Source organism: Loxodonta africana, chromosome 16 (genome assembly GCF_030014295.1).
Source record: "Loxodonta africana isolate mLoxAfr1 chromosome 16, mLoxAfr1.hap2, whole genome shotgun sequence".
Taxonomy (NCBI): Eukaryota; Metazoa; Chordata; class Mammalia; order Proboscidea; family Elephantidae; genus Loxodonta; species Loxodonta africana.
In genome coordinates this window covers 63,924,104-63,947,817 of record NC_087357.1, presented here as the reverse complement: position 1 = coordinate 63,947,817, position 23,714 = coordinate 63,924,104, and the positions used below count along the sequence as shown (strand labels likewise).

The 23,714-nt window shown below is 35.9% G+C and overlaps 1 protein-coding gene across 1 annotated transcript in view; it reads left to right on the top strand.

Moving 5' to 3' along the window:
- Nucleotides 1-23,714, top strand: part of CTNNA3 (catenin alpha 3) — a 1,776,048-nt gene that overhangs the window by 1,705,445 nt on the left and 46,889 nt on the right. The window contains exons 15-16 of the mRNA XM_003409035.3: nucleotides 2,819-2,924; nucleotides 14,518-14,652. Of these exons, the coding sequence (XP_003409083.2) occupies nucleotides 2,819-2,924; nucleotides 14,518-14,652 (241 nt within the window). The remainder of the gene's footprint in view (nucleotides 1-2,818; nucleotides 2,925-14,517; nucleotides 14,653-23,714) is intronic.

Below are 23,714 nucleotides of genomic sequence, written 5' to 3'. Positions count from 1 at the left end.
TGATCTGACTAGCTAAAATATTAAATACTTTGTACTGCTGCGTGTGATACAGTTTCGTTATAAAAACAAGTATAATGCCACAAAGGAAGTAAAAATTCTATTGGGTTTCAGAGAAAGAAAAACCCCATGCATTTAGGGGCACTTGTAATGGACCTCAATGGAGGGTTAGAAATTAAGCACAAGAAAATAGGGAGGGGTATGGCCTAAGTAAATGGTACAATTACATTAATTTATGTAATCATTCTTTTATTTTTCAGGAAACAAGGTATAGAAAAAAAAAATCTCCTTATCCCAGCCCAATTGCACACATCTCATATCTTTAAAGTGTGGAGCTCAGGGTAAAAAGATCTATGTATGAAGGTGTTTGACTACCCTTTTGCAACAATGTGGTCAAAACCAGTACCCATTTTCATTTGCAGAAATGCTGCTCTTGTATCAAAAAGATAAATCATTCAAGAAACAAATGCCAAGTTGCTCCAAAAATGTAATAAGTGCCCCTCTTTCTTTTTGCCTGCCTTGCCAAATTCTGAAACCAGGGCTTGGAAATGGTTCTTCCCAGTTCAGCCACGGTCAAGCAAGAGAAGCTGGAAGAGATCCAAATTTTTAAAATTTGGGTGAACCAGAATGATAACCGGAATGGGAAAAATTACAGGCTGAATCCCTTCTAGAAATGTAATCTTCATCATAGAGAACAAGGGCAGCATATGTGTTGCATAACAACCAAATCTCATGCCTCTCAGATTTCAAGCGGAGTAGGAGACAGCGGTGCCCAGCTCAAAGATGGCAGTCAGCTGTGCCACTTTGAATGTGTGTCGCTCTCCAAAGTCCTTCCAGTAATCCAGTCTCAGTGCATGAGGCTTCTGAAAGGGCACACCAGTCCCTTCTGAGTGTCCCATTCCATGGTTTAGCCCATAATTTTTTCCCATTCCAGTTATCGTTCCAGGTCACCCAAATTGTAAAAATTCTGGTCTGTCTGGTTTTGCCTTGTCAGCCATGATTGAACCAGTTCAAACTGGTTCAAAGCCTTGCCTGAAGCAAATCCAACTTTTATTCCACAGCACTAACAACTGCAGGAAACGCTGGTGGCATAGTGGTTAAATGCTACAGCTGCTAACCAAGAAGTTGGCAGTTCCAATCTGCCGGGCACTGCTTGGAAACACTATGGGGCAGTTCTCTGTCCTATAGAGTCGCTATGAGTCGATGGCAGTGGGTTTGGTTTTGGTTTTTGGTTAACAACTGCAAAAAGAACTTATATTTTTGGATACTTACTTTGTTTAAAGGAGTGTTCTAAGCACTTTGTCAAAATTAATTCTTATTTATGATAATCTATGTAGTGAGTACTATTATTATTACTGAGGAGACTGAGGCACAGAGTCATTATTTATCTTAACTTACACAGTTAATAAGAAGTGGACTGTTTTGGGAAACAGTCCAGGTAAGTGTGACTTAAGATTCATGCACTTTACTACTATCCTACGTTGCCTCTCTGCTTACTCTAGAATGAAGAAAATGTTGAGAAGCAAGTAAACAAACTTGGGAAGAATAGAAAAAAAAAGTTGCCGTTAAGTCAATTCCAACTCATGGCAACTCTATGTCTTACAGAGTAGAACTGCTCCATAGGGTTTTCAAGGCTGTGTGACCTTTCAGAAGCTGATTGCCGGGCCTTGCTTCCAAGGTGCCTCTGGGTGGGATCAAACCACCAACCTTTATAGTGCAGTCAAAATTTCACCATTTATGCCCCCCAGGGATTCTAGGAAGAATAGAAACGGTCATAAATAAGCTTCAAGGAAGAATAAATGAGTGCGCTTCTTGTAGGTCCCCCGACTTTCCAGGGCTCATAGAGGTCAGACCTTCCAGCCTTCTTGTGTAAGACATTTCCTCCTTCTCCCACGTACAAATCATGAGGTTTACTTGGCAAAATTGAGGGACAAACAGCATCAAATGGGTGGGAAAAATCACGTGCAGGCAGGCACCCCAGTCTACCACTCTGCACTTCCAACTGGAGACTCCCCTTGAGTCTGTGTTGGCCAATGTGCAGCAGCTGGTTCTACAACATATATGTCTTCAAAATGAAACTGGATTATTTGAAATGGACAAATGTGGCATTGTATCAGCACTTCTTCCAAATTGTCCCCAGGTCTAATTAATTTTGACTAGGAGAGTGTTTTTACCATTTCAGTAATGCAGTCAGCCTTTTCTCTTTTAAAATAAACAGATTCACTCAGGGAAAGCTTAGGATATCTCCTTTTTAAAGCAGAAAGGATCACTGCCAAGCCGAATGAGAGAAGAATTGAGTGTAAACTCCAGTGTTAATGGCCCCAGGTTATACGTTTCTTAGGCTGGGACTTTCCATGTTTGCATTAATTTTGGAGGTGAACGTGTGATGAAAACAAAATGAACTAGCTGAAAGACTGTAAACAAGGATTAAAAAGAGATCAATTAAAAATAGCACTGCTGATCAAAATATGGTATTGGACTTTATGATGTCAAAAATATCACGTTTCCTTTCAGAATCAGAGAAATACCTCCTGTCTTGAGGTATATTCATTGATGAAGAATATCTCTAGGTTTTTTTTTTAAGGTTTACTATAAGGAATACCTGGGAATGAAGATCAAATGGAGTCCATCTGGCAGTGTTACCTGAATCCTAACACCACACACCTTCATTTTTTTTCATTTAATGCTGGAGATGTATGGACTCGAATTAGAGCTTTTCCAAGATCCAAGATGCAAAGCCAATGGCCAGTATTTTGGGTTTCAAATCTTAATATAGCTCGACACAAACCACTGCAATTAACATATATTCTTTTATTTTCAGGGGAAAAGGGCCACTAAAGCATACAACTGATGTGATCTACGCAGCTAAAATGATATCAGAATCAGGATCGAGGATGGATGTCCTTGCACGTCAGATTGCTGACCAGGTACGTTCTTGACAAAGGACATGGTGAAAGCCCGTGCTAATTGCTCTCCAAATTCAAACACTGATTAGAATGAGGTTGACTTTTTACCCAGTTGGATTAGTTTTTGTAAATGTTAATTAGATTCTTTAAAATTGTTATTGCATAATTAATACACAAGTAGTAAACAGTTAATTCTAAGGAATAATTACCTCAATTAATTTTACGGAAAATATTAAATATCACCTTTTTGAACTTGGAATATACTCAAGTTATCTTAATTGGTTGCAATAATCAAACTTAGTTTTTCTTTTTTCCTGGATACCTTAGATGTTTTTATTTTTGCTCTTTGAAAATTTATACTTTTCAAAATTATTTTATGTTAGGTTTTCCTGCATCAACTATATATGTATATATATATGTATATATATATATAGCAGTGTTCAATATAAAATTTAAAGACAAACAGTGATTAGTAGCATACTTAATTGGAAATATAAAATGCTGACAGTATATAATTCTCATAGCAACTGATGATGTAGGTTTCTAACACTTTGGTTTCCTTTCCTTAGCTTTCTTACATCTTTATTCCAATTTTCCAAGCAGCAGCTATATCACTAATGCTACCTTATGCTTAACTTTAATTGAACAATCTCTCATTTCCATTAATTAATGTATTGGGGAATTCAATTAATATTTCAGAATGGGGCATAGTGTTTCTTTGCAGTTTTAATATTATTCAAATTCATAATACAAATTTATCTTCCTTTTGGGGGAAAAAAGCACTTTTCTTTTTTACTTTGCACTAGTTCATATTATTTTTTTCTTATATACTTTGAGAAGAACTTTATTGGGTTGCTTCTTATCATGACTACATACTATTATTCTATTTTTTGTTTCTTGAAGCATGATTGTTTTCCCCATTAGATATTATATTTGTAAGTATAATGAAGGAGAAACAAAAAGAGAATAATAATAATATATATTATTTTAAAATATGCCATATATATATACGTGTGTGTTTGTGTTGTTGGGTGTTGTCCCGTCGATTTAGGTTCATAGCAACCCCATGTAACACAGTAGAACCGCACCATAGGGTTTTCTGGTTAACACCACGCACTTAACAATTACACCACAAGGGCTCCACCTATATAAATATAAACATATACATTTTTTTTCCAGTATCTTGGCACTTTTAAGATTATTAAAGCATTATAAACATTTTATTAATCTTCCTTTTTAGTATTTGCAGCTAAAGGCAAAACTATCTTACATAAGTCACAGTCTTCTATTCTGAAGAACTAAATAACTAAAACCCAAATCTGCCTATTTTTCCTGTATTTTAGAATCTTAATACATTCACTTTATGAGACAGACCAAATGTTAATTAAATTAGTGAAATCACAGTACAGTAAACAGATTTACATGTACTAGTTAATTGTTTTTAATACTGAAATGCTTTCTACCATTGTATTCATGTTTATTTTGGAATATAAAATTCTGAAAGCTCAAGTAATTGTGTGACTTTGAAGTTTTTTTTTTTTCTTTTGTTGATACTCTTATTTAGTTGGATTGGATTACCTTGTAGTAGGTGCTTTTACAACATAGCTTTATTAAATTATGTCACTGTTTTTAGCATTATCCAAGTCATATGGAAAAAAGGAAAAGTATCATCTCACTTACAAATAGCTTTTAAATTCTAAGAGAAGCTTAAATAAGCACTCACTGAATAATGAAGAATTATGGATGACTCTCTTTGGCCTTTTCTACTTCATATAATTGAGTACTTTCAGATGAATGACTTTTGTTCTGAGCAAACAGGATTCTGGAAAATCAAAATTGAGAACAAAGAAACTGACTCAATTATTGTAGGGACTGCCTGGGAAGATCATCTATGCCTGTGATTCCGATATGGTTTGATAGATTAACACAAAAATTTTAGATTGTAAATGTTGTTCTTAGGTGCTGTTGAGTCAATTCTCATAGCGACCCTATGTACAACAGAATGAAACACTGCCTGGTCCTGTGCCATCCTCACAATCGTTGTTATGCTTAAGCCCATTGTTGCAGCCACTGTGTCAGTCCATCTTGTTGAGGGTCTTCCTCTAGACTGTAAATAACCCATAACCCGTTGCCGTCTAGTCGATTCGGACCCCTAGCGACCCTATGGAACAGAGTAGAACTGCCCCATAGAGTTTCCAAGGAGCGCCTGGTGGATTTGAACTGCCCACCTCTTGGTTAGCAGCTGTAGTTCTTAACCAACACACTACCAGGATTGTAAATAGTATGTAAAAATTACTGTGAAATGAAATTCAGTAACAAAAGCGAGACAATTTTGGAAGTATCTATGCATATTATAAAAGAGCTCTGCTGGAATACTGGTTGCTTTTTATTTTGATCAAACTAATAGTTCAAATATTTAAAGTAAATTTTATTACGCTTTCTAATATTTTTTTCTAGAGTGCCTGAGTGTCATAAATCTATTTTCATTCTCAACTAACATAGACCATAGGCATACAAAATTGTATATGTATATATATATTTGGAATAATTTAGTTTAATCCTATAAAGTCACAGAATCAAAGTTTATATGTAAAGAGAATAAAATGAAATTAGATCAGTTGAGGTTTCTAATTCCCCCTTCCTGCCTTTCTTTTTTTCTGCCTTCTTCTCTTTCTTGCTTCCTTGAACAAATACATATTGAGTGTATGGTTGTTTTTGTTGTTGTCAGGTGCCGTCGAGTTGGTTCCAGCTCTTAGGAACCCTATGCACAACAGACTGAAACACTGTCAGTCCTGTATACCATGTAAAATTTATTAACCTGGCATTACCATAAACTATTAATGAACTATACTTTTCTATTTAAATGTCCAGAATCCTTAATGCAGGATTACTTGCCCCAGTTACCCAACATCTCTTGGGCCATAGAATTATGTCAAGATGGGATGGGTAGCTTAAATATGCCATCCAAGATTGTATGTGTTCAGTTCCTGTAGGATGCTTGTATAAATTCTGTTCTGACTACATACTTTACTCCTGAAGGACAGTGTTTGTTAACTATCGTAATTCTTAGACATTTTGCTCATGAATTAACAAGATAACAAATGGAGGCAGTTCCCTTCATTGAAATCCAGGATTCCAGACTCCTAACACATGTCTATTTCCTCAACTCTATGCTACAATTCATCATGTTACCAAAAAAAAAAAAAAAAACCCAGTGCCATCGAGTCAATTCTGACTCATCAGATATCTTAAATTAGATGAAGTGGCTACCATCTCATAAGGTAGGAATAATACACAGAAACATCTCAATTAGCTATAGAAGTAGTATGCCCCCAATAGGTAGGCGGTGACTGGGGACCAAAGTAAAATTAGCGTCTGCTAGAATGTTTTTCACAAGGAGAGAACAAAATTGGACTTTCTGAACCCTGGGCGGTGGGCCTAAGGCCTAATCATTCTTTCATTATAATTTTGCCAAAGATATCCAGGTAATGGCTGGGTACTCCCACCAAATCATGGCTGAATACAATTAAAATGAATTTTCAATGTTAAATACATTGGAAGTCAATGCTACTTCAAGAAAAAAAAAAGATATCTTCAAAATAAAATAATTACAATCCAAATCATTCACAGTATACTCAATTATGAGCAAAACAACCCTCAAGTATAATTTATATTGGTGTTTGGACAAAATATTGTTTATTACTAGCTTCACTGATGGCATGTCAGCCGAAGTGGTTTTCTCACTTTAAGTCTGCTTTCATTCTTCTAGAAAGGTGCTGAGTGCCTATGCAGAGTACATGGTTTAGTAATGAGAGTAAAGGTGAAGACGTGTATCACCTATTGCTTTGAATTTGAATCAATTCTCTGTTGATGTTGTAAGAGTCAAAATGTTTTATTGTAATAAAAATATACTGAAAGGCCACTTCTCACACATTCATTATATCTTTGTAGCATGTATCTTAAGGATATAATTCCTAGATGCATCTTGTGAAAATGCATGTATTTTGGTGCCAGTATGTATCTGAAATTTATTTTGAGCATAGCTGTTGGTACCTAAATATATTCTCAAGATTAATGAACTACTTTACACAAATAAATGCATAACGGATTCTCAGAATTTAAATAAGGCTAAAGAGATGCTGAAATATTTGATCTGTTTGCATCTTTGCAGTAACAGTCTCTTGTTTAAAGGCAGTTTTACTATTCTTCCCCTTTATTAGAAGGCAAGTTATAAGCAAAAGAAGAAAGATTACAGGATTGAGGGAGGGTTCTTGTTTTGGAAGACTCAAGTATGTTGACAGGATTAAAGAAAGGAGAAGGAGACATTAAGAGAGTACAGAAACCGATGGAGTTATTGATGATCTGAGATCCTGAAGAAGGTTCCTGAACGAGGCAGGCTCTGGGCTGGAGGAAAGGTATAGAAATCAGCCCTGTGGGAAGTGAAAGCTCATAGATACAGAGTGCTCTTGCTGTCGGCTTAATTGCTTAAAATGTTTATCCTAGAAATACACAGTGACAACTTAATCCTTTTCAGCAACAAACTTTGCCAGGATGGCAGAATCCAAACTGCTGTCTGTGATTATAAAAGTCAGTTTAAGTGTGTCTTAAATGAAGTTTATACTCTAATATGTGGGGGGAAAAAAGCTAAGACTATGGAATAGAAGTCTTTGAAAGTGTTCACTTTGCTAATTTCCCCTCCAAATTCAAAGCAATAGGTGATACACGTCTTCACCTTTACTCTCATTACTAAACCGTGTACTCTGCATAGGCGCTCAGCATCTTCCTAGAAGAATGAAAACAGACTTAAAGTGAGAAGACCGCTTAGGCTGACATGCCATCTGCTCGCCTGTGGTGGGTGTCCCAGTGGTTATAAAATTTAGATGAAAAAAAAAAAAATCTATGCATTAAAGAGCTAACCAGATGTCCTGGTTAACATCTTCTGTCTCAAAAAAAAGAAAAGAAAAGAAAAGAATAACCAAAGCAGGTTATGATATTCTGCGATTTGATTTGCCTAAAATTGCCTAGCAGTAATCCTTTAAGAGTTATTTCTATGTAAATCTATTAAGCACAAGGGACGTCCAACATTTGTCTGTAACCCTCATGTAAAAATCTAAAACGGAGCTCTGGTAGCACAATGGTTAAGCACTGAGCTGATAAACAGAGGTTGGTGGTTTGAATCCACCAGCTGCTCCATGGGAGAAAGGTATGGCAATCTGCTTCAGTAAAGATTTACAGCCTTGGAAACACTATGGGACAGTTCTGCTTTGGTCTATAAGGTCTCTATGAGTTGAAATTGACTTGCTGGCAATGGCTTAAAAATATAAAAGGTGAGAAAAACATTATTTGATTTTAATAAAGAAGTTTGGACAAAGCAGTAAAGCATTCTTAAAGTAGAAGTGATTCATTCTCGGCAACCAAAACCAGCTCAGAAAAGCTTTCTAAATGTCAACAGAAAAGAAGGCTTTCATAGATTTTATAGTACGGAAATATACCTATTAGTATAATTTACTTACTACAGTTATAAAAGTAACTGCCACAGTTAGGTGTAATCAAGACTCTGATCAATTTTGGAAAAGAAAAATAAATCTGGGTCAAGCAATTATTTTTTGAAAGTTCAGCTTCAAACTTAACATTCATTTGAGTCATTCATTTCTTAATGAAAGTCTAGATTGTTGGGATGACCTTGAAAAAGGAGAACAGCATGCTGTGCTTATACATCAGTTATTGCATCATTGATTATTGATTAAGAATCTAATCATAAGTTTGCAAGTTCAATTTTACCAGAAGTTATATACAGAGAAACCTGTGAGACCTGAAACTTGATAGGACTGCCTTGTTTTCCCAGTCTTTTGAATTTTCTATCTTTCAAAGGGTACAGTCTTACCACTTTTCTATCACTCTCTATTAGTAGAAACTATTTGAGTTTTCCTTCTCTGACAAGTCTCACCTTACTTAGTTTCCAGCTTTCTCAGGTTTTGCTTCTGTTAGTTAGACTTTAAGGAACAAATTCACACTAATTCAATTGATAAGAAATCAATTTATAAACCAGAGTTGTACTTACCCTTTATGCAGCATCAGGATTGGGGAAAGACTCATTAACAACCTGTGATAGGCAGATGACACAGTCTTGATCACTGAAAGCGAAGACTACTTGAAGCACTTCCTGGTGAAACTCAAAGACTTCCTCATAAAGGAAACAAAGTCCTCAACAACAACATGATAAACAAAGAAAATATTGAAGTTGTCAAGGAATTCATTTTACTTGAATCAACAATCAGTGCCCGTGGAAGCGGCAGTCAAGAAATCAAATTCAAATGATGTATTGCATTGGGAAAAATCTATTGCAAAAGACCTTTTTAAAGTCTTAAAAAGCAAAGATGTCTCTTTAATAGCTAAGGTACACCTGACCCAAGCCATGGTATTTTCAGTCACCTCTATGCATGCATGCTAAAGTTAGACAGTGAAAAAGGAAGACCGAAAAAGAATTGACATATTTGAATTATGGTGAAGTACCCCAGAACAGCATATGACATGTTAAACGTTATAGGTATTAGTGATTATCATTGAGACCACTGATATGATGATACAATAGAGAAGAAGGTTCACTTGGTAAGGACAGACTAAGAAAAAGGTGTTTGAATGTTTTGTAGAAGAGACCATTGTACAGTAAATGAAACAGGAAAAAAAAAAAACTAAATTCAAAACCTTGGGCAAAACGTTTACTCTATCTGAAACAGTTTGCATATCTGTAAAATAGAAGTAATTACATCTAATAAACAGTGGTGTTATGAACTCTAAATTAGAATCATGCATGTAAAGGGCCTGGCATGATGCCTGGTATATAAAAAAAAAAAAAAAATATAGGAGGTACTTAATAAAGGTCACTTTCCTGTCATGGTAAAACAATGAGATCGATTGCCTTTATCATTATGGTAATTTTGTTAGCTATTTTTGTTCTTTGAAAAAAAAATCTAAGCTGTCTTCATTCCCAAGCAATTCTGGACACATAGTGTTCCAATGAATTCTCTTTTTTTTTTTTTTTTTCTTGAATCTATGCATCCCCCAGCATTCTGTGTTGGGGGAAAAAAAAAGCATTCTAAATTCTCTTAGTGCTTTAAAATAAAATAGGTTTGAAGGCAAGTAGACATGGGTTCAAATACTGACTCTTCAAACTTGGGAAAGTTATTAAGTTCTCTAAATTACTGATTCCTCATTTATAAATTGTGGAAATATCTTTCTCTTAAAGTTTTAAGAATTAAAGGAAATAATATGCCTAAATTAATTAACCTGTCGTCCAGCACATAGTATGAGCTCAATAAAAATTAGTTATCATTGTTCCTGTTTTCTCCTCTTCCTCCTTCTCTTCCTCCTCCTCCATTTCTTCTCCTTTTTCCTTCTTTTTAATTGGTTCTAGTTTAGTCCTCTTGATGATATGTGGGGAATTACTCCTACTTTCTTGTGGAAAATTTGAGAAGCATGTCATCTTGTCTGATTGTTAGTCTGTCTAGGTATCATGTATCTATCTACAGATTTCTGCTGCTATCTGAAAGTAGAGTGTTCCTGTGAAAACTTTCGTAAGCCAAAACGGTGTAAAGTGAGGATACAGTTATCATTACTTTATATGGGAAAAAATTTTGAGTGTTCCTAGACCCAAAAAATAACCTACCAACTCATACCAAATAACACATAAAACCTAAAATAACACTAACATATAGTAAAAGCTGAGATGCTGACTGTAGTTCCCAAGGAAGGAGCTTGGTGATGCCACTGTCACTGCTCAGGGTGCAAGATGCCTGTTTAAGGGCTCACTGCAAAACAAACACTGAGTGCTATTTCTGCTTCTCGCCTTTTTTCATAAAGGTGAAAATCCTTTTTGGATTTCTTTTGGTTAGCAAAAACAGGTACTAATGTAAGTCATAAAAGCAAAGTGGCGTGAAGCAAACTTTTAGGAAGTGGCAAATATTTGTATCTGTATTAATTTCTTAGGGCTGCCATAACAAATTACCACAAAACAATAATTGCTTAAATGTCATAAAGGTATTGTCGCACACTTCTGGAGGCTAGAATTCTGAATTTAGGGTATCAGCAGGGCCATTCTGTCTTTACAGCCTCTTGGGGAAGACCCTTTCTTGTTGCTGGTAGCCCAAGACAGGTTGCTGGTAACCCCATGCATTCCTAACTTGTAACTGCAGCAGAACTCCAGTCTCTGCCTTCTTCCTACATGACATTCTCACCTCTAAGTTTCCATCAGTGTCATTTCCCCTCTTTTATAAGGACGCCACTCATATTGGATTAAGAGCTACCCTAGTCCAGTATGACTTCATGTTAACTTACCTGATAGCATTGTCAAAGATCCTATTTCCAAACAAGGTTATGTTCACAGGTACGGGGATGAGGACTTCAACATATCTTTTTGGGGGACAAAATTCAACCTACAACACTCTTCATCCATCTGTCCATGCCTGTCCAGCAGCTCGTTAGTATCTCTGCTGAAGAATGATCTCTTTAGCCCTGTCTTAGTTTCTTAGTGCTGCTGTAACAGACATACCACAGTGGGTGGCATTAAAGAACAGAAATTTATTTTCTTATTGTTCTGGAGGCTGAAAGTCCAAATCAGGGTCTAGGTTACATGTATTTCTTCTGTGGGCCTCTCTGCTAGTTTCTGGTGATGATGGCAACCCCTGATGTTCATAGCCATTCCTTGGTATTCCTTTGTATTTCTCTTCCCCCTGTGTGTGTGTGTGTGTGTTCTGCTTTTTTTGTAATTCAGAAGTGATTAGGTTTAGGACCCACCATACTCTAGTACGACTTCATTTACATAAGAAAATAGAAATCCATTTCCAAACAGAGTCATAATTATAGGTACAGAAGTTAGGGTTTCAGAACATGTTTTGGGGGGATAAAATTCAATCTATAACAATTATTTTTGTTTATTATTAGTAACTTTGACTCAAGGGTCACATGTTCTCATCTTGTACGTATTTTCTGGAGCTATGTAGACTAGTCTATTTGGTAAATATAAAAGAGAAGAAGCTTCTAGGGAATTTCCAACAACAGTTCATTTTATTAATTAATGTGTATAGCAGGAATACATGTAACATTTTCTATTCTTTCATTCTACTTTTTTATTTGCATCTAAGTCATCAGAAATAAGGCTTTTTAGAGACTGGAAGGACCCCCAAAACTATGCCCCCCTCCTCTGGACACTCTGTTAATCCAGAATGGAAACCATTTCCAAAGCCCACTCTTCAGACAAAGATTAGACAGAGCTATAAAACAAAAAATAATACATGTGAGGAACGTGCTTCTTAGCTCAATCAGATATACGAGACCAAATGGGCAGCTCTTGACCAGAAGCTGGATAAGAATGCAGGAAGGGACAGGAATAGGACAAATGCACACAAGGAACCTGGAATAGAAGAGGGGAGGATGCTGTCTCATTGCAGGAATTGCAACCAATGTCGCAAAACAATATGTGTATAAATTTTTGAATGAGAAATTAACTTAAGTTGTAAACTTTCACCTAAAGCACAGTAAAAAAAAAAAAAAATTATGCAAAATCTGAGGCTATGCAAAGCTTTTTAGTTCTGGTTTGCCTCAAACTTCCCATTCCACCTGAACTGATTTTAACCCACAGTGTAATTCTCCAGGCAGCCTAACCTCCCAGAATACCACAGAACCACCCTATTCTGGCTGAAGGCAGAGGACATAAGCCTGCCACAAGTCCTGTGTCCTTAGGACTGGCCTAAAACCGTATCCTGGGTTTGGAGTCCAACCAACACCACACACCAAAGTATTTGCAGACCAGAGACGATTACATTATCCTCTCAGCTACAAATGAAGCTAACTTTCCTGTCTATTCTGTGGCTTGTTTGCCAGTAAGCATACTTCTTTATTAAAAAAAATATATATATATTAGGCAGTGTTAATGATGGAGACTTGGAGGGTCTAGGCATGGAGCACAGCAGTGGAGAGTTGAGAAAAAAATATGTTATAACCATTGAGTCTTTGCGGCTCACCCCTCTCCTCTGGACACATCCTCGCCATTCCTTAAGCAAAATTAAGTTCTTATCGCATTTATGCAGTTTCCCCCATCATGCAAACCCGTTCCTCTAGTTAATCATTCATTTCTTCATTCAGATGATTGGCAGGTTAGGATCTTTTCCCTCCGTGAATGCCATCAGCACATTTTCCTTCTTATGATTGATCACATCGGACGATCGACCATTCAGCATGCGTTGGTAGACATTTAATCTATGTCAGTCACTGTGCTGATGCTGGAGGTACATGAAGCTGCCCCTATGAATCCACTTGGGAAGATAAGACATAGCCACTTAAAAGTCACAGGTGCAGATAAGTTCCAAACAGATGATATGGACAGGAGGTGCTAAGGTAAAAAAAAAAAAAAAAAAGCTTTTTTTTAATAATAGCATTTTTATAATTATACAAGTAATATGTATTTATTTTAAGATGTATAAAATGTGGATAAAAGGAAAACTATTGATTATATCACATTGATTTATTATCTTCCTGTTTTTCCCCACATCAACACAAACATGTTTTTCCATAGTTTGAGATAGTACATGCAATTTTAAATACTGATTTTTTTTTCATATTTCCACATTCATTTCCTTATATCCTTAAATGCCATTTAAAAACAATATTTTCTTTTGGCTGTATAATGTCACATTATATTAGATATTCATTCTTATTTTATCTTTCTCCTACTTTGGGACATTTAGGTTATTTTCAAATTTTACTATTATAAGTAATGCTGCAGTGAAGATATTTGTATGTAAATCACTGTCCATATGTCCATGTTCTTACTGTAATTTATTAACAGTGGAATTAAGTAAGGGGAGTTTTTTTTAATCAATTGTAAATATATATATATAGAAGAAAGAGCAAAAAAGGTTAAACTCTGAATGCAGATATTTCCCATGTTGTGGCGATGAAACTCACAGCTGTCTGCCAGGGAGTTCCTTAGGGAAGATAATACAGTGTGGAAGACTGTTTTTGGTAATGAAACTGAATTCATAGTTCATTTGTCTCTGATACACGTCTGCTGTCTACTTCTTGGCTCCAGGTAGATCCACAACTCTTATCTCAGGTAGAAATGATTTCGTTTGTCTGTAGCAGTTTAGCACATTTAGTGCAGAAAGCAACATAATATACGGGGTTTATTTGCAGACTTTTTATGTCCATAGAAATATTACAGGGAAGAAAATATAAAACTGTGACTCCCAAAGAGTATTCCAATAGTAATTCTATGTGGAAGGAATAATTGCATCTTAAATATTTCTTTAGATTTACCTAAAAACATAATCTGAAGCCTTCTAACCTTAATAATGAAAGGCAATTACTTTATACACCTGTTTATGCCTGGAAATTTCTTTAATATTTCTTTTTTCTACACTGAAGTAATTAAGTTTGCAACATGAATAAGCTATTCTAAGATGGCAGCATATCAGAATTTAAATGAGCTTGATCTGAGAAATGGGACTCAATGAAAACCAAGTTGCTGCCTTATAAGGTACCTGTGATTTCAATATTTACTCGCCTTGGTCTATTATTTGTTTTTTTACTTCAATTTTTATCCTTTATGCATATATAGTGTCCAGATCCATCATGCAAACAGGACTTGTTGGCCTACCTGGAACAGATCAAGTTCTACTCTCACCAACTGAAAATCTGCAGTCAAGTTAAAGCTGAGATCCAGAACCTAGGGGGAGAGCTTATCATGTCAGCTGTAAGTACTTCCCAGCAATTATACCATTTTTAGAACATTCTTAGAACTGCTAGGCCCTTCCTTACCCAGTCAAATCTTTTAGGCCAATACAGGATAAAGCAAACTCAATCAGACTGTGTAAGTTCCATGCAATTAAATCTTTATCAGATTTCTTAAAGGAATGTTAGGTTAGTAAACATGTTTTTTATTTACTTCAGAGAGTTTAGAATAAACCAGGGTTTGGAAGCAACTTGGGTGAGAAAGCAACTTGGATGAGAAAGGTATGTTGACTTGGAGCCCTGTTTTCAGACTAGAGGAACCGTACAGGTGGAACCCAGAATTGAATCCCATAATTCTCCTGAAATAAATTCATGTGGAAATATATAATTGCAAATTATTAAAACAATTGAATTATTGATATCAGTTAATATTCATTTTCCCCTTATTCATTTTTATAATGCAGGACTCCGTTTTGTGAGATTATTAAATTTCCATATACAATTTTAGAAGGGAAGTATGATAGACCATTACAGATTTAGAAAAACTTTCCTAAATTCTTTGGCGGCCCTGAGTTTCAAGCTTATAAAATTACCATGATAGAAATAATGTCTGACTTTTCTATTCCTCTTTTAATAACAGTAGATCATTTCTCTAGTGTGAATATGGTAATAAAATAACGTTTGATGTCTATATTGGATTCAGTTATCAATGACCTTGAGAAGGACATGGACCAAAATTATAAATTTAAGTTAAAGTGAAACATCATGAATATTCTAAGAGCTTATATTCCTGAGGGTAAATTTTTAAAAATGAAACCAGCATACTTATAAATCTGCAACCTCTTGGAGCCTCTATATTCTGACATTGGTCTTCCCCTCAATGAACGAATGTTCTGAAAGAGAGCGTGGTTGTAAGAATATGTTCAAAGAATCACCACCAAGGGTAGAGAGGAGGGAACTAATCTTTATTTACTATCATCTGCCTCTTGTCTATATATTATATCATTTAATCTTCATGATGAAGCGTAACAGATAGACTGTTTTTTGTCGACTGTCTTTTTTTTTCACGTATGAAAAAACGAAATTTAGAAAGGCTAAATAACTTCACCAAGGTCATACTAGTAGATGTCAGAGCTGGTGGTTTGCTTCAAAAGGCCCATGCATCCTCTGTTTGGGTAGACAACCTTGAATCTATGATTAAACTGAAGAGCACAAACCAAAAGAGAATACTTCATCAATTATATGGACGGATTGCTTTATAACCCAGCAGTTATCAGAAGGAAAAAAAAAAATGCGTAGTTCCCTCAATACTCAAATTTTACAAAAGCAAACCCAACCTGGGCAATGTATGTGTCAGTATCACTTTTCAAAAGGAGCCTGAGCAGCACGAACGGTTTGCGATCGGTTGCTAACCCAACAGTTGGCAGTTCCACCCCACCCAGCAACTGTGCAAAGAAAAGCCCTGGTGAACTGTTTCCATAAAGATAACAGCCAAGCAAACCCAAAGGAGTAGTTCTATCCTGTAACAAATGGAGACGCCGTTGGGCCTAATCAACAGCAGCTGACAAAACGACATCACTTTTCAAAGAAAATGTATCTTAAGCAGTTACAAGGATATTTTCTGTCAACGTGAATTTTAGTCACAAAGAATAGATGCAGTTCAAATGCAGTTCAAAATGAGGGTTTGCTTGAGTAGGGATTTTAACTGATAATTTAGATAAAAATGCTAGTTACAAGGCCTTTTCAAAGCACACAATGAGTAAATATTGGTTGATTTACTTTTGCAAAAACATGCAACTTTGGAAACAGAATGTTAATAGTAAAAATACTCTATATCATGTTTTTCTGTTTCAAAATGACTTCCTATATAAACACACACATACATGTGTGTGTATACATACATGTATACATGTTGTTGTTTATGTTGTTAGGTGCCACTAAGCCTTCTTCAACACATAGCAACCTTATATATAACAGAATGAAACAGTATATGCATATGTGTGTGTGTGTATATATATGCACGCACAGATATATATTTAGTATATAGGTATATATACACATGTATAGTTTTTTTTACACATTTTTAGAGTATATACATATGGTATATACATGTATACATTATATACATATACATGTATGCATAATATATACATATATGTGTCTATATAAACATGTAAAAAGTTATTGTTGCTTTATTTTAGACTATTAGACACTTGGTCTTTATTTTCTCATTTAACATTATACTACTTTAAATATATTCATTTGGACTCCCAAGTCTGTGTTCTGTATACTCTTTTTCAGTTTCACTCTGCCATCAATCTTCACTAAACCAAAAACAAACCAAACCTGTTGCCGTCACGTGGATTCCAACTCATAGTGACCCTACAGGACACAGTAGAACTGCCCCATAGGGTTTCCAAGGAGTGGCTGCTGCATTTGAATTGCCGACCTTTAGGTTACCAGCTAAGCTCTTAACCACTGCACCGCCAGCGTTCCCATTCTTCATTCTTCACTAGGTCCAAATAAATCCCTATGATTTTTTTTTTCCGGTTATCCTCTATTTCCTCATGATGTCTAAAGCTAAGCTTTACAGAAAAGTTTTTGATAGAAGTTTTGCCTCTATCAAGCTATTAAAATATATTACTGTTAACTGTCCCTACAAAATATCATTTCCTCCAGATGTATAAATTGAGTTTCTATTCCTTCCAGTTTGATATGATGATTCAAATTCATAAACTTTACATATTTTAGAGATAGATTAGGCAGGAGCCATTTAGAATTCATGATTTACAGTTTAAAAACTGAGTCATTCACATAAAATGAGGAATAGGATTGCAAATCCAAAACTATTTGTCATCAGTTTGTCCACAATTTTGCATATAAAAAATATATTTAGAAAGAAAGAAAAAGGAGCATGACCCCTTTTACATGCCTCACTGCCATCTGCTTGCAGGTAGACCCTGGAAAGCTTTTGAAAGACATTCATTTACGTGTGCCATAGCACACTGGCTTTAATCAGTGACCCTAAGTTCCTGTTTTTTTTCCTCCTTTAATTGGAGAAGTTCTAATCCAAGTCATCATTTTTCTGTGAGGTGTCTTGAAAATTAACAAGCTGGATTCTAAGGCAGGGAAATGTATTTTAAAAAATACAGATAGTTTTTATTCACAACTACAGACTATGCAAAGTTCACTAAGTTTGCATTCCAAGACCAGGTTCATGAAACATGGCTTTTTAGCAAATAACCCAGAATATATATATATATATTTTTAGACATGATTAAAATGGAAGTAGGTATGAATAGATTGCATTTCTGGAGTGAAGGGTCAGAGTGCTTTCTGGATCTGGGGTGTACACTTTTAGGATGAAGAAGATACATTCGTATCATAAAGGAATTTGAAAGCCATTCCCATAATACCAAAAACCCAAAACCTAATCCGCTTCTGTCAAGTCGATTCTAACTCATAACAACCCTATAGGAAAGAGTAGAACAGCCCTATATGATTTCCATGGAGCAGCTGGTGGATTCAAACTACTGACCTTTTTGTTAAGCACCCAAACACTTAACCACTGGTGCCAACAGGGCCCCATTCTCATAATAGATCATCTGAATAAATTTTTCTTTTCCAGTTGTTTTTACTTTGTTAGACCAAGCACTTCCCAACTTCAAATTACATGTTTTACATGTAACCAGAATGTAGTTAATTCAAATCCACAACCAAATTCTAGGCATTACAGAACACCTAGGGGTTTGCAAAGAAGAATACTTGGTGCCTTCCCTCAAGATGCTCAAATATACACAAAATTAAGGTACATAAAATATACCCAAATATTTTTAAAAATGCTCTTAAACAATGTAATAAACTATATAACCCAAGTGCTGCACAGAAGCACATGATAACAGATGACAGAATAATTAATCAGTCTGGGATAGGATTTGAGTGAAAGAAAGCTCCGTAAATGACACCATCCTAATTGAGGCCTTGGTTAATAGTAGAAAGCAAATGTGTACTTATGGTGGATGAGGAGGAAAAAGATTCTAGGGATATGGGTCAATTGAAATAAAAAGACAAAATAGGGGAAGACATGGAATGATCTAAATGGCCAAGAGTTTGGTGCGACTTGAAAAAATTGCTTGGTATTTTTGTTGTGTGGGGAGAATAGAGGAGAGGTTGAAGAACTAAGAAATGCTTAAAAAGAATCATGTATAACATGCAGGCATGTTTTAATTTTACCCTGTAGGCAATTGTAGGTAATTGAATACCTTTAAGCTCCAGATGGGGGTGGCACAAATGGTTTGTGCTGAACATACTCCCCTAAAGATTGGTGGTTTGGACCCACCCAGAGGTGCCATGGAAGGAAGACCTGGAGATACGCTTTTGTAAAGATTTCGGCCAAGAAAACCCTACAGAGCAGTTCTATTCTGTAACACATTTCGTAGCCATGAGTTGGAATCAACTGGACGGCAACAATTTTTTTTATTTTTGTTTTTATGGTTTTTGGAATAAGTGGTAATAGATTGGAAAGATGAGGGACTAGACATTAGGACTGTACTTAGGATTTTTTAAAAAAATACTCAAAAAGAGTAAAAATGTGGATTAAGGTAGTATTGCTGAGAATGGAGAGGAGGATATCAATGCAAGAAAAAAATCTGAGGGAAATATGATTAGACTTAATGGCCTATTACATGTTATGGGTAAAGGAGAAGGGGGCTTGGGGGTTTGGTAGGTTACTTAGTCAACAATGGCATCACTAATGAAAGTATATAGAGAAAGAAGAGCAAGTTAGGAGGGTAAGGCAACTCATTCAAGTTTTGCTTGTTGAACTTAGGCAATGAAATGTCAGCGAAAAAGAGGAAGACTCTCAATGAGATAGATTTACACAGTGGCTACAACAATGGGCTCAAGGGTAACAATGATTGTGAGGATGGAGCAGGACTGGGCAGTGTTTCCTTCTGTTGCATGTAGAGTTGCTATGAGTCGGAACTGACTCAAAGGCACCTAACAACAACAGGGGGCATCCAGGAGAAGTTGGGTGTGGTTCAGGGACTCTGGAGAGAAGTATGACCATCCAGTGAAAGTATGTTTGGCAAGACAAAAAAAAAAAGTGAGAGAGATCCAGAAGGAATTTTTCCCACCCACAAGTGATTGCAATGAGCCTGTATTAAATACAGAGACTTGAACAAGTTGGGGATTTATCATCTCCATAAAAAGAGTTTGATAATGGACAATCTAGGGCTGTTGTAGAAACTTCACAAAGTCGTTAGGTACTTTCATCTTTCTGCTCATCATTCTTGGCTTCTGGGTTTGGTTATCAAGACCAAAATATGACTATTCCAGCTCTAGCCATGACTTTTATATTCCAGACAGTAACAATGAAGGAGAACAGAAGCAAGTATTTCTTGCATCTTTTTAAGGAGTCTTCCTGAAAGTCTCTTCCAAATACTTCCTTTTGCATATGACTGGCCAGAATGTAGTCCCTTGGTCATGCCTAACTGCAAAGGATGTCACTGAACGTAGTTGTTTCTTTGTTTGTGTTTTAATCTGGGCACATGATTTTTCCCAATGACATCAGAGTTCTGTTTCTATGGAATGGATATTGGATGGTAACTAGCAGTTTCTGTCATACTACCACCATCACAACTGTATTCATAATATATCAAAATTATCTGCTTATACATATTCCCCGTTAGACTCTAAGGTTCTTGAATATTCTTGAATGATTGAAAGTGCAGTAGGCAATGACGTTAAATAATGCAGAAAATTCAGGTAGGCTGAGCATATTGGATTTTGCAATTGAAAGATGTCTTATATCTTTTCCATAGCAGTGTCAGTAATCTGGTGGAGGCAAAAAATAGACCTTGGTAAGTTGAGTAGTGAGTATGCAGTGAAGGAGAAGAGATGATGGTATAGAATAAGTTTTCAAGCACTTTTGGGTTGAAAGGAAGGAGAGAGGGGATTGAGGGCAGGGGAGGGAACATGAGGGCAGACAGAATTGCTGGAAGGTTTGTTTAATTTTTAGACTAAAATTTTTTTATTTATGTACATTTCCATTATTAGAGTAATTAGGATGTTTAGGTAAAGAGCAAGAAGAAGGTATAAATGAATGAACATAAAATAAATTAAGATTATAACTGATGGAATGAAGTCTTAAGCAAGTAAAAGTGAATGGAATCAGAGCAGGTAGAACGATTAGGTTTGAGTGCTGTATCTGCAGTTTCATTTTATCACTAGAATCAAGTAAAGATGTTAGAATTTTGATCCCTTTCTAACATTGCTTAGAAAAGAAAATAACCTAGGATAACGCCAATGATTTGAGATAGTGATGAGGGAAACTGTTTGACAGATATTGTTCCACCAGAAGCTAGCTGCAGGACTTGCCTGGTTGTGAAACTGGACTCAATCTCAGTTTATATTTCAATAAAGCAAAAAAATGATGCCAATATGGCCTTCTAAGGGCTATCTTCTGTAAAGGAAAGGGGATAGTATATAAAAATTTAGTAAATGATAGCAACAGACAATGATACTGGGTAATTAAACATATCATAGCAGTTCAGTTTCCATAGCCACCTTAACTTATTGATGTCTTAAATTAGGAATAGAAGAAAAAATACAACTATACAGGAAGATTAAAATGTACCTGGGCTACACAAAGTTATTCCCATAAATTCTCCATCAGTTTGTTCTCCTAGTATCTCTCTGCCTGGTGGCCAGTGGGGAAGCTTTTGAGCTTTGTGAAAGGAGGCTGTCCATAAATAAATAAATGTTGTTATATTCTAACCTGTATACATAAAAAGAAAGTTCAAAGAAAAAAAATGTGAGTGATTAAAGCCATTCTAACCTCTTCGAATTGCCCTTTCCCCAAGTGTCATGCTTTTAGGCCAGCGAATTTTTTTTTTTATACCACTTAAAACTGATTAATTATGTAATTGCCATGTTTTATGCATTTCCTTTAATGAGTTTAATTGTGCTCTTTTACCCTGAGGCAGGTGTGCCAAAGCCACAATTTAAAAAATTGGATAAATAAATAAAACTAATCAGTCAGGGGGGGAAGATCAGCAAGACTGAAAATTTGCCAGGCAATTGCAGCTCAACTGTAGCCGAAATCAAGGGGCGTGTACATTCAATTAGGAATGATAGGAAACAGGAACAATACAGCTATTGACCAAAAGAGCCACTAGGGCCTACAGAATGGAGGCAATCAAGTAGGTACTGAATAACTTAGTAGGTTAATGTGCTCGCCATGTTAAGACATTAAGGGAGTTAGTTAATGAGCTTCCTGAACCTACTGTAATCACTTGTAGGCATCAAGAATATTGGGAAAACTAAAAACAATTTGGAAAATTAACTGAAATACTTAGAAAAAGAAAAGGGGGAGAATTATGAAGTAGGAGAAGTGAAAGAAGATAAAGAAGCAAGAAGCGAAGGGGAGGAGGTCAAGGAGGCGGAGAGAAGGGAAACAGAAGAGAGAAAATACTTTGCCAGTACATTCAGCTCTGTAGTTTTTCGTTGCTGTTTTGTTTTTGTTTGCTTTGTTTTGTTTCTTAATGCTACCTAGGAGTCATTTGGAGTAATCAGAACTTACTTTATAAACAAGAAAATGTATGGGTGTGTTTTCTTTTTATTGTATTTAGTAACATGAACTAAGCCATTCTCTTGGTAAAATATATCTAGGTAAATAGTTTGATATTACAGTGAATTAGAATTTCTTGAGAACAGTTGTTTGTGCCATGTCTCCTGTTACTTGAAGGAACCTGATAAGAATTAATCTATTCAAATTATAGATATTTATCTCAAACTCATTTTACAAACAATGAAGTAGGTCTTAGGGACTTTCCATGACTTGCCCTCATTCACAAAGGTAGCTATCAGCAGAGCCAGGACCAGAATCTAGGTTTCATGATCTTTACTTTGTTGCTACTGAAACTAAGCTATCATCCTCCAGTGAGTTTAGTGGCAGGAATCGTGGGAGGCGGTATTGGCAAGATATCAAGAGCTAAGAAAGGGTTTTCATTGAAAGACCTGGGGAAACATTGACTAAAACACAGTCTTAATTGCTAATAGTGATGGTTTCATGACCCTGTATGACCCAGACCACACTCTTCATTTTCAAAATGAGGAGCTCACAAGAAGCAGTAAGAAAATCTCTGGACCATAAATTAGGAGACCAGGGTTTTAGCCTATCCATTAATCTCCTTGGGCTGGTGTCTTTATCTATAAAGCTAATGTTTGGGATTAAACTAGGCTTGTAATTCCTTCTAAGGAGCACTGGTGGTGCAGTGGTTAAGTGTTCAGCTGCTAACATAAGGTGGGCAGTTCAACGTACTAGCACACCAATGGACAAAGATGTGGCAGTCTGCTTCCACAAAGATTATGGCCTTGGAAACCCTATGGGACAGTTCTACTCTGTCCTATAGGGTTGTAATGAGTTGGAATCGACTTGACAGCAATGAGTTTGGATTTGAGTTATGGTTCCTTCCAACTCACAATTTCTGATCTTATTCTTTTTTGTTCTTTTCCCTTCTCAGTTCCTATTCTAAATACTCCTTTCAGCACCAACTGGAAAATTATAATAAGATATAAAAAAAAAATTTTTTTTCTTTTTTTTTTTTAGGAGGCAGTTTAATTTAGTTTTGATTTGTTTTAAGAGAGTACTTCTAGAATTTTCCTTACAATATGCATCAGGGAAATGATATCAGATGTTTTTGAAGTTACCTGCTAATTGCAGACCTAGAAAAAGGTGCCACACGGATATCAAAGTGGTGCAATGTCTCATTCATGATTGTAGCATTGATTTACCACAGCTCTACTGAGACCGCGATGGTATCTCTTACAGAACAGCAGTGTTATCTGTTTTCCGCAATTAGATCCTTTTTGTGCAATTAAAGAGATATAGAGGATAGGACATCTGGCTGAAGAAAATAAAGATTGATATGGGAAGAAAAGAAATGAAAGGAGAAAAGCAAAAATATATATAAATGAGATGTGAGAGTCTCTACTGTTACATTCATTCCTTATAATTATTGATATATTCTGATTTGTCTGTCAGATAATTCCGTATGATTTAAAAAAATTGGAAAAGTTTAA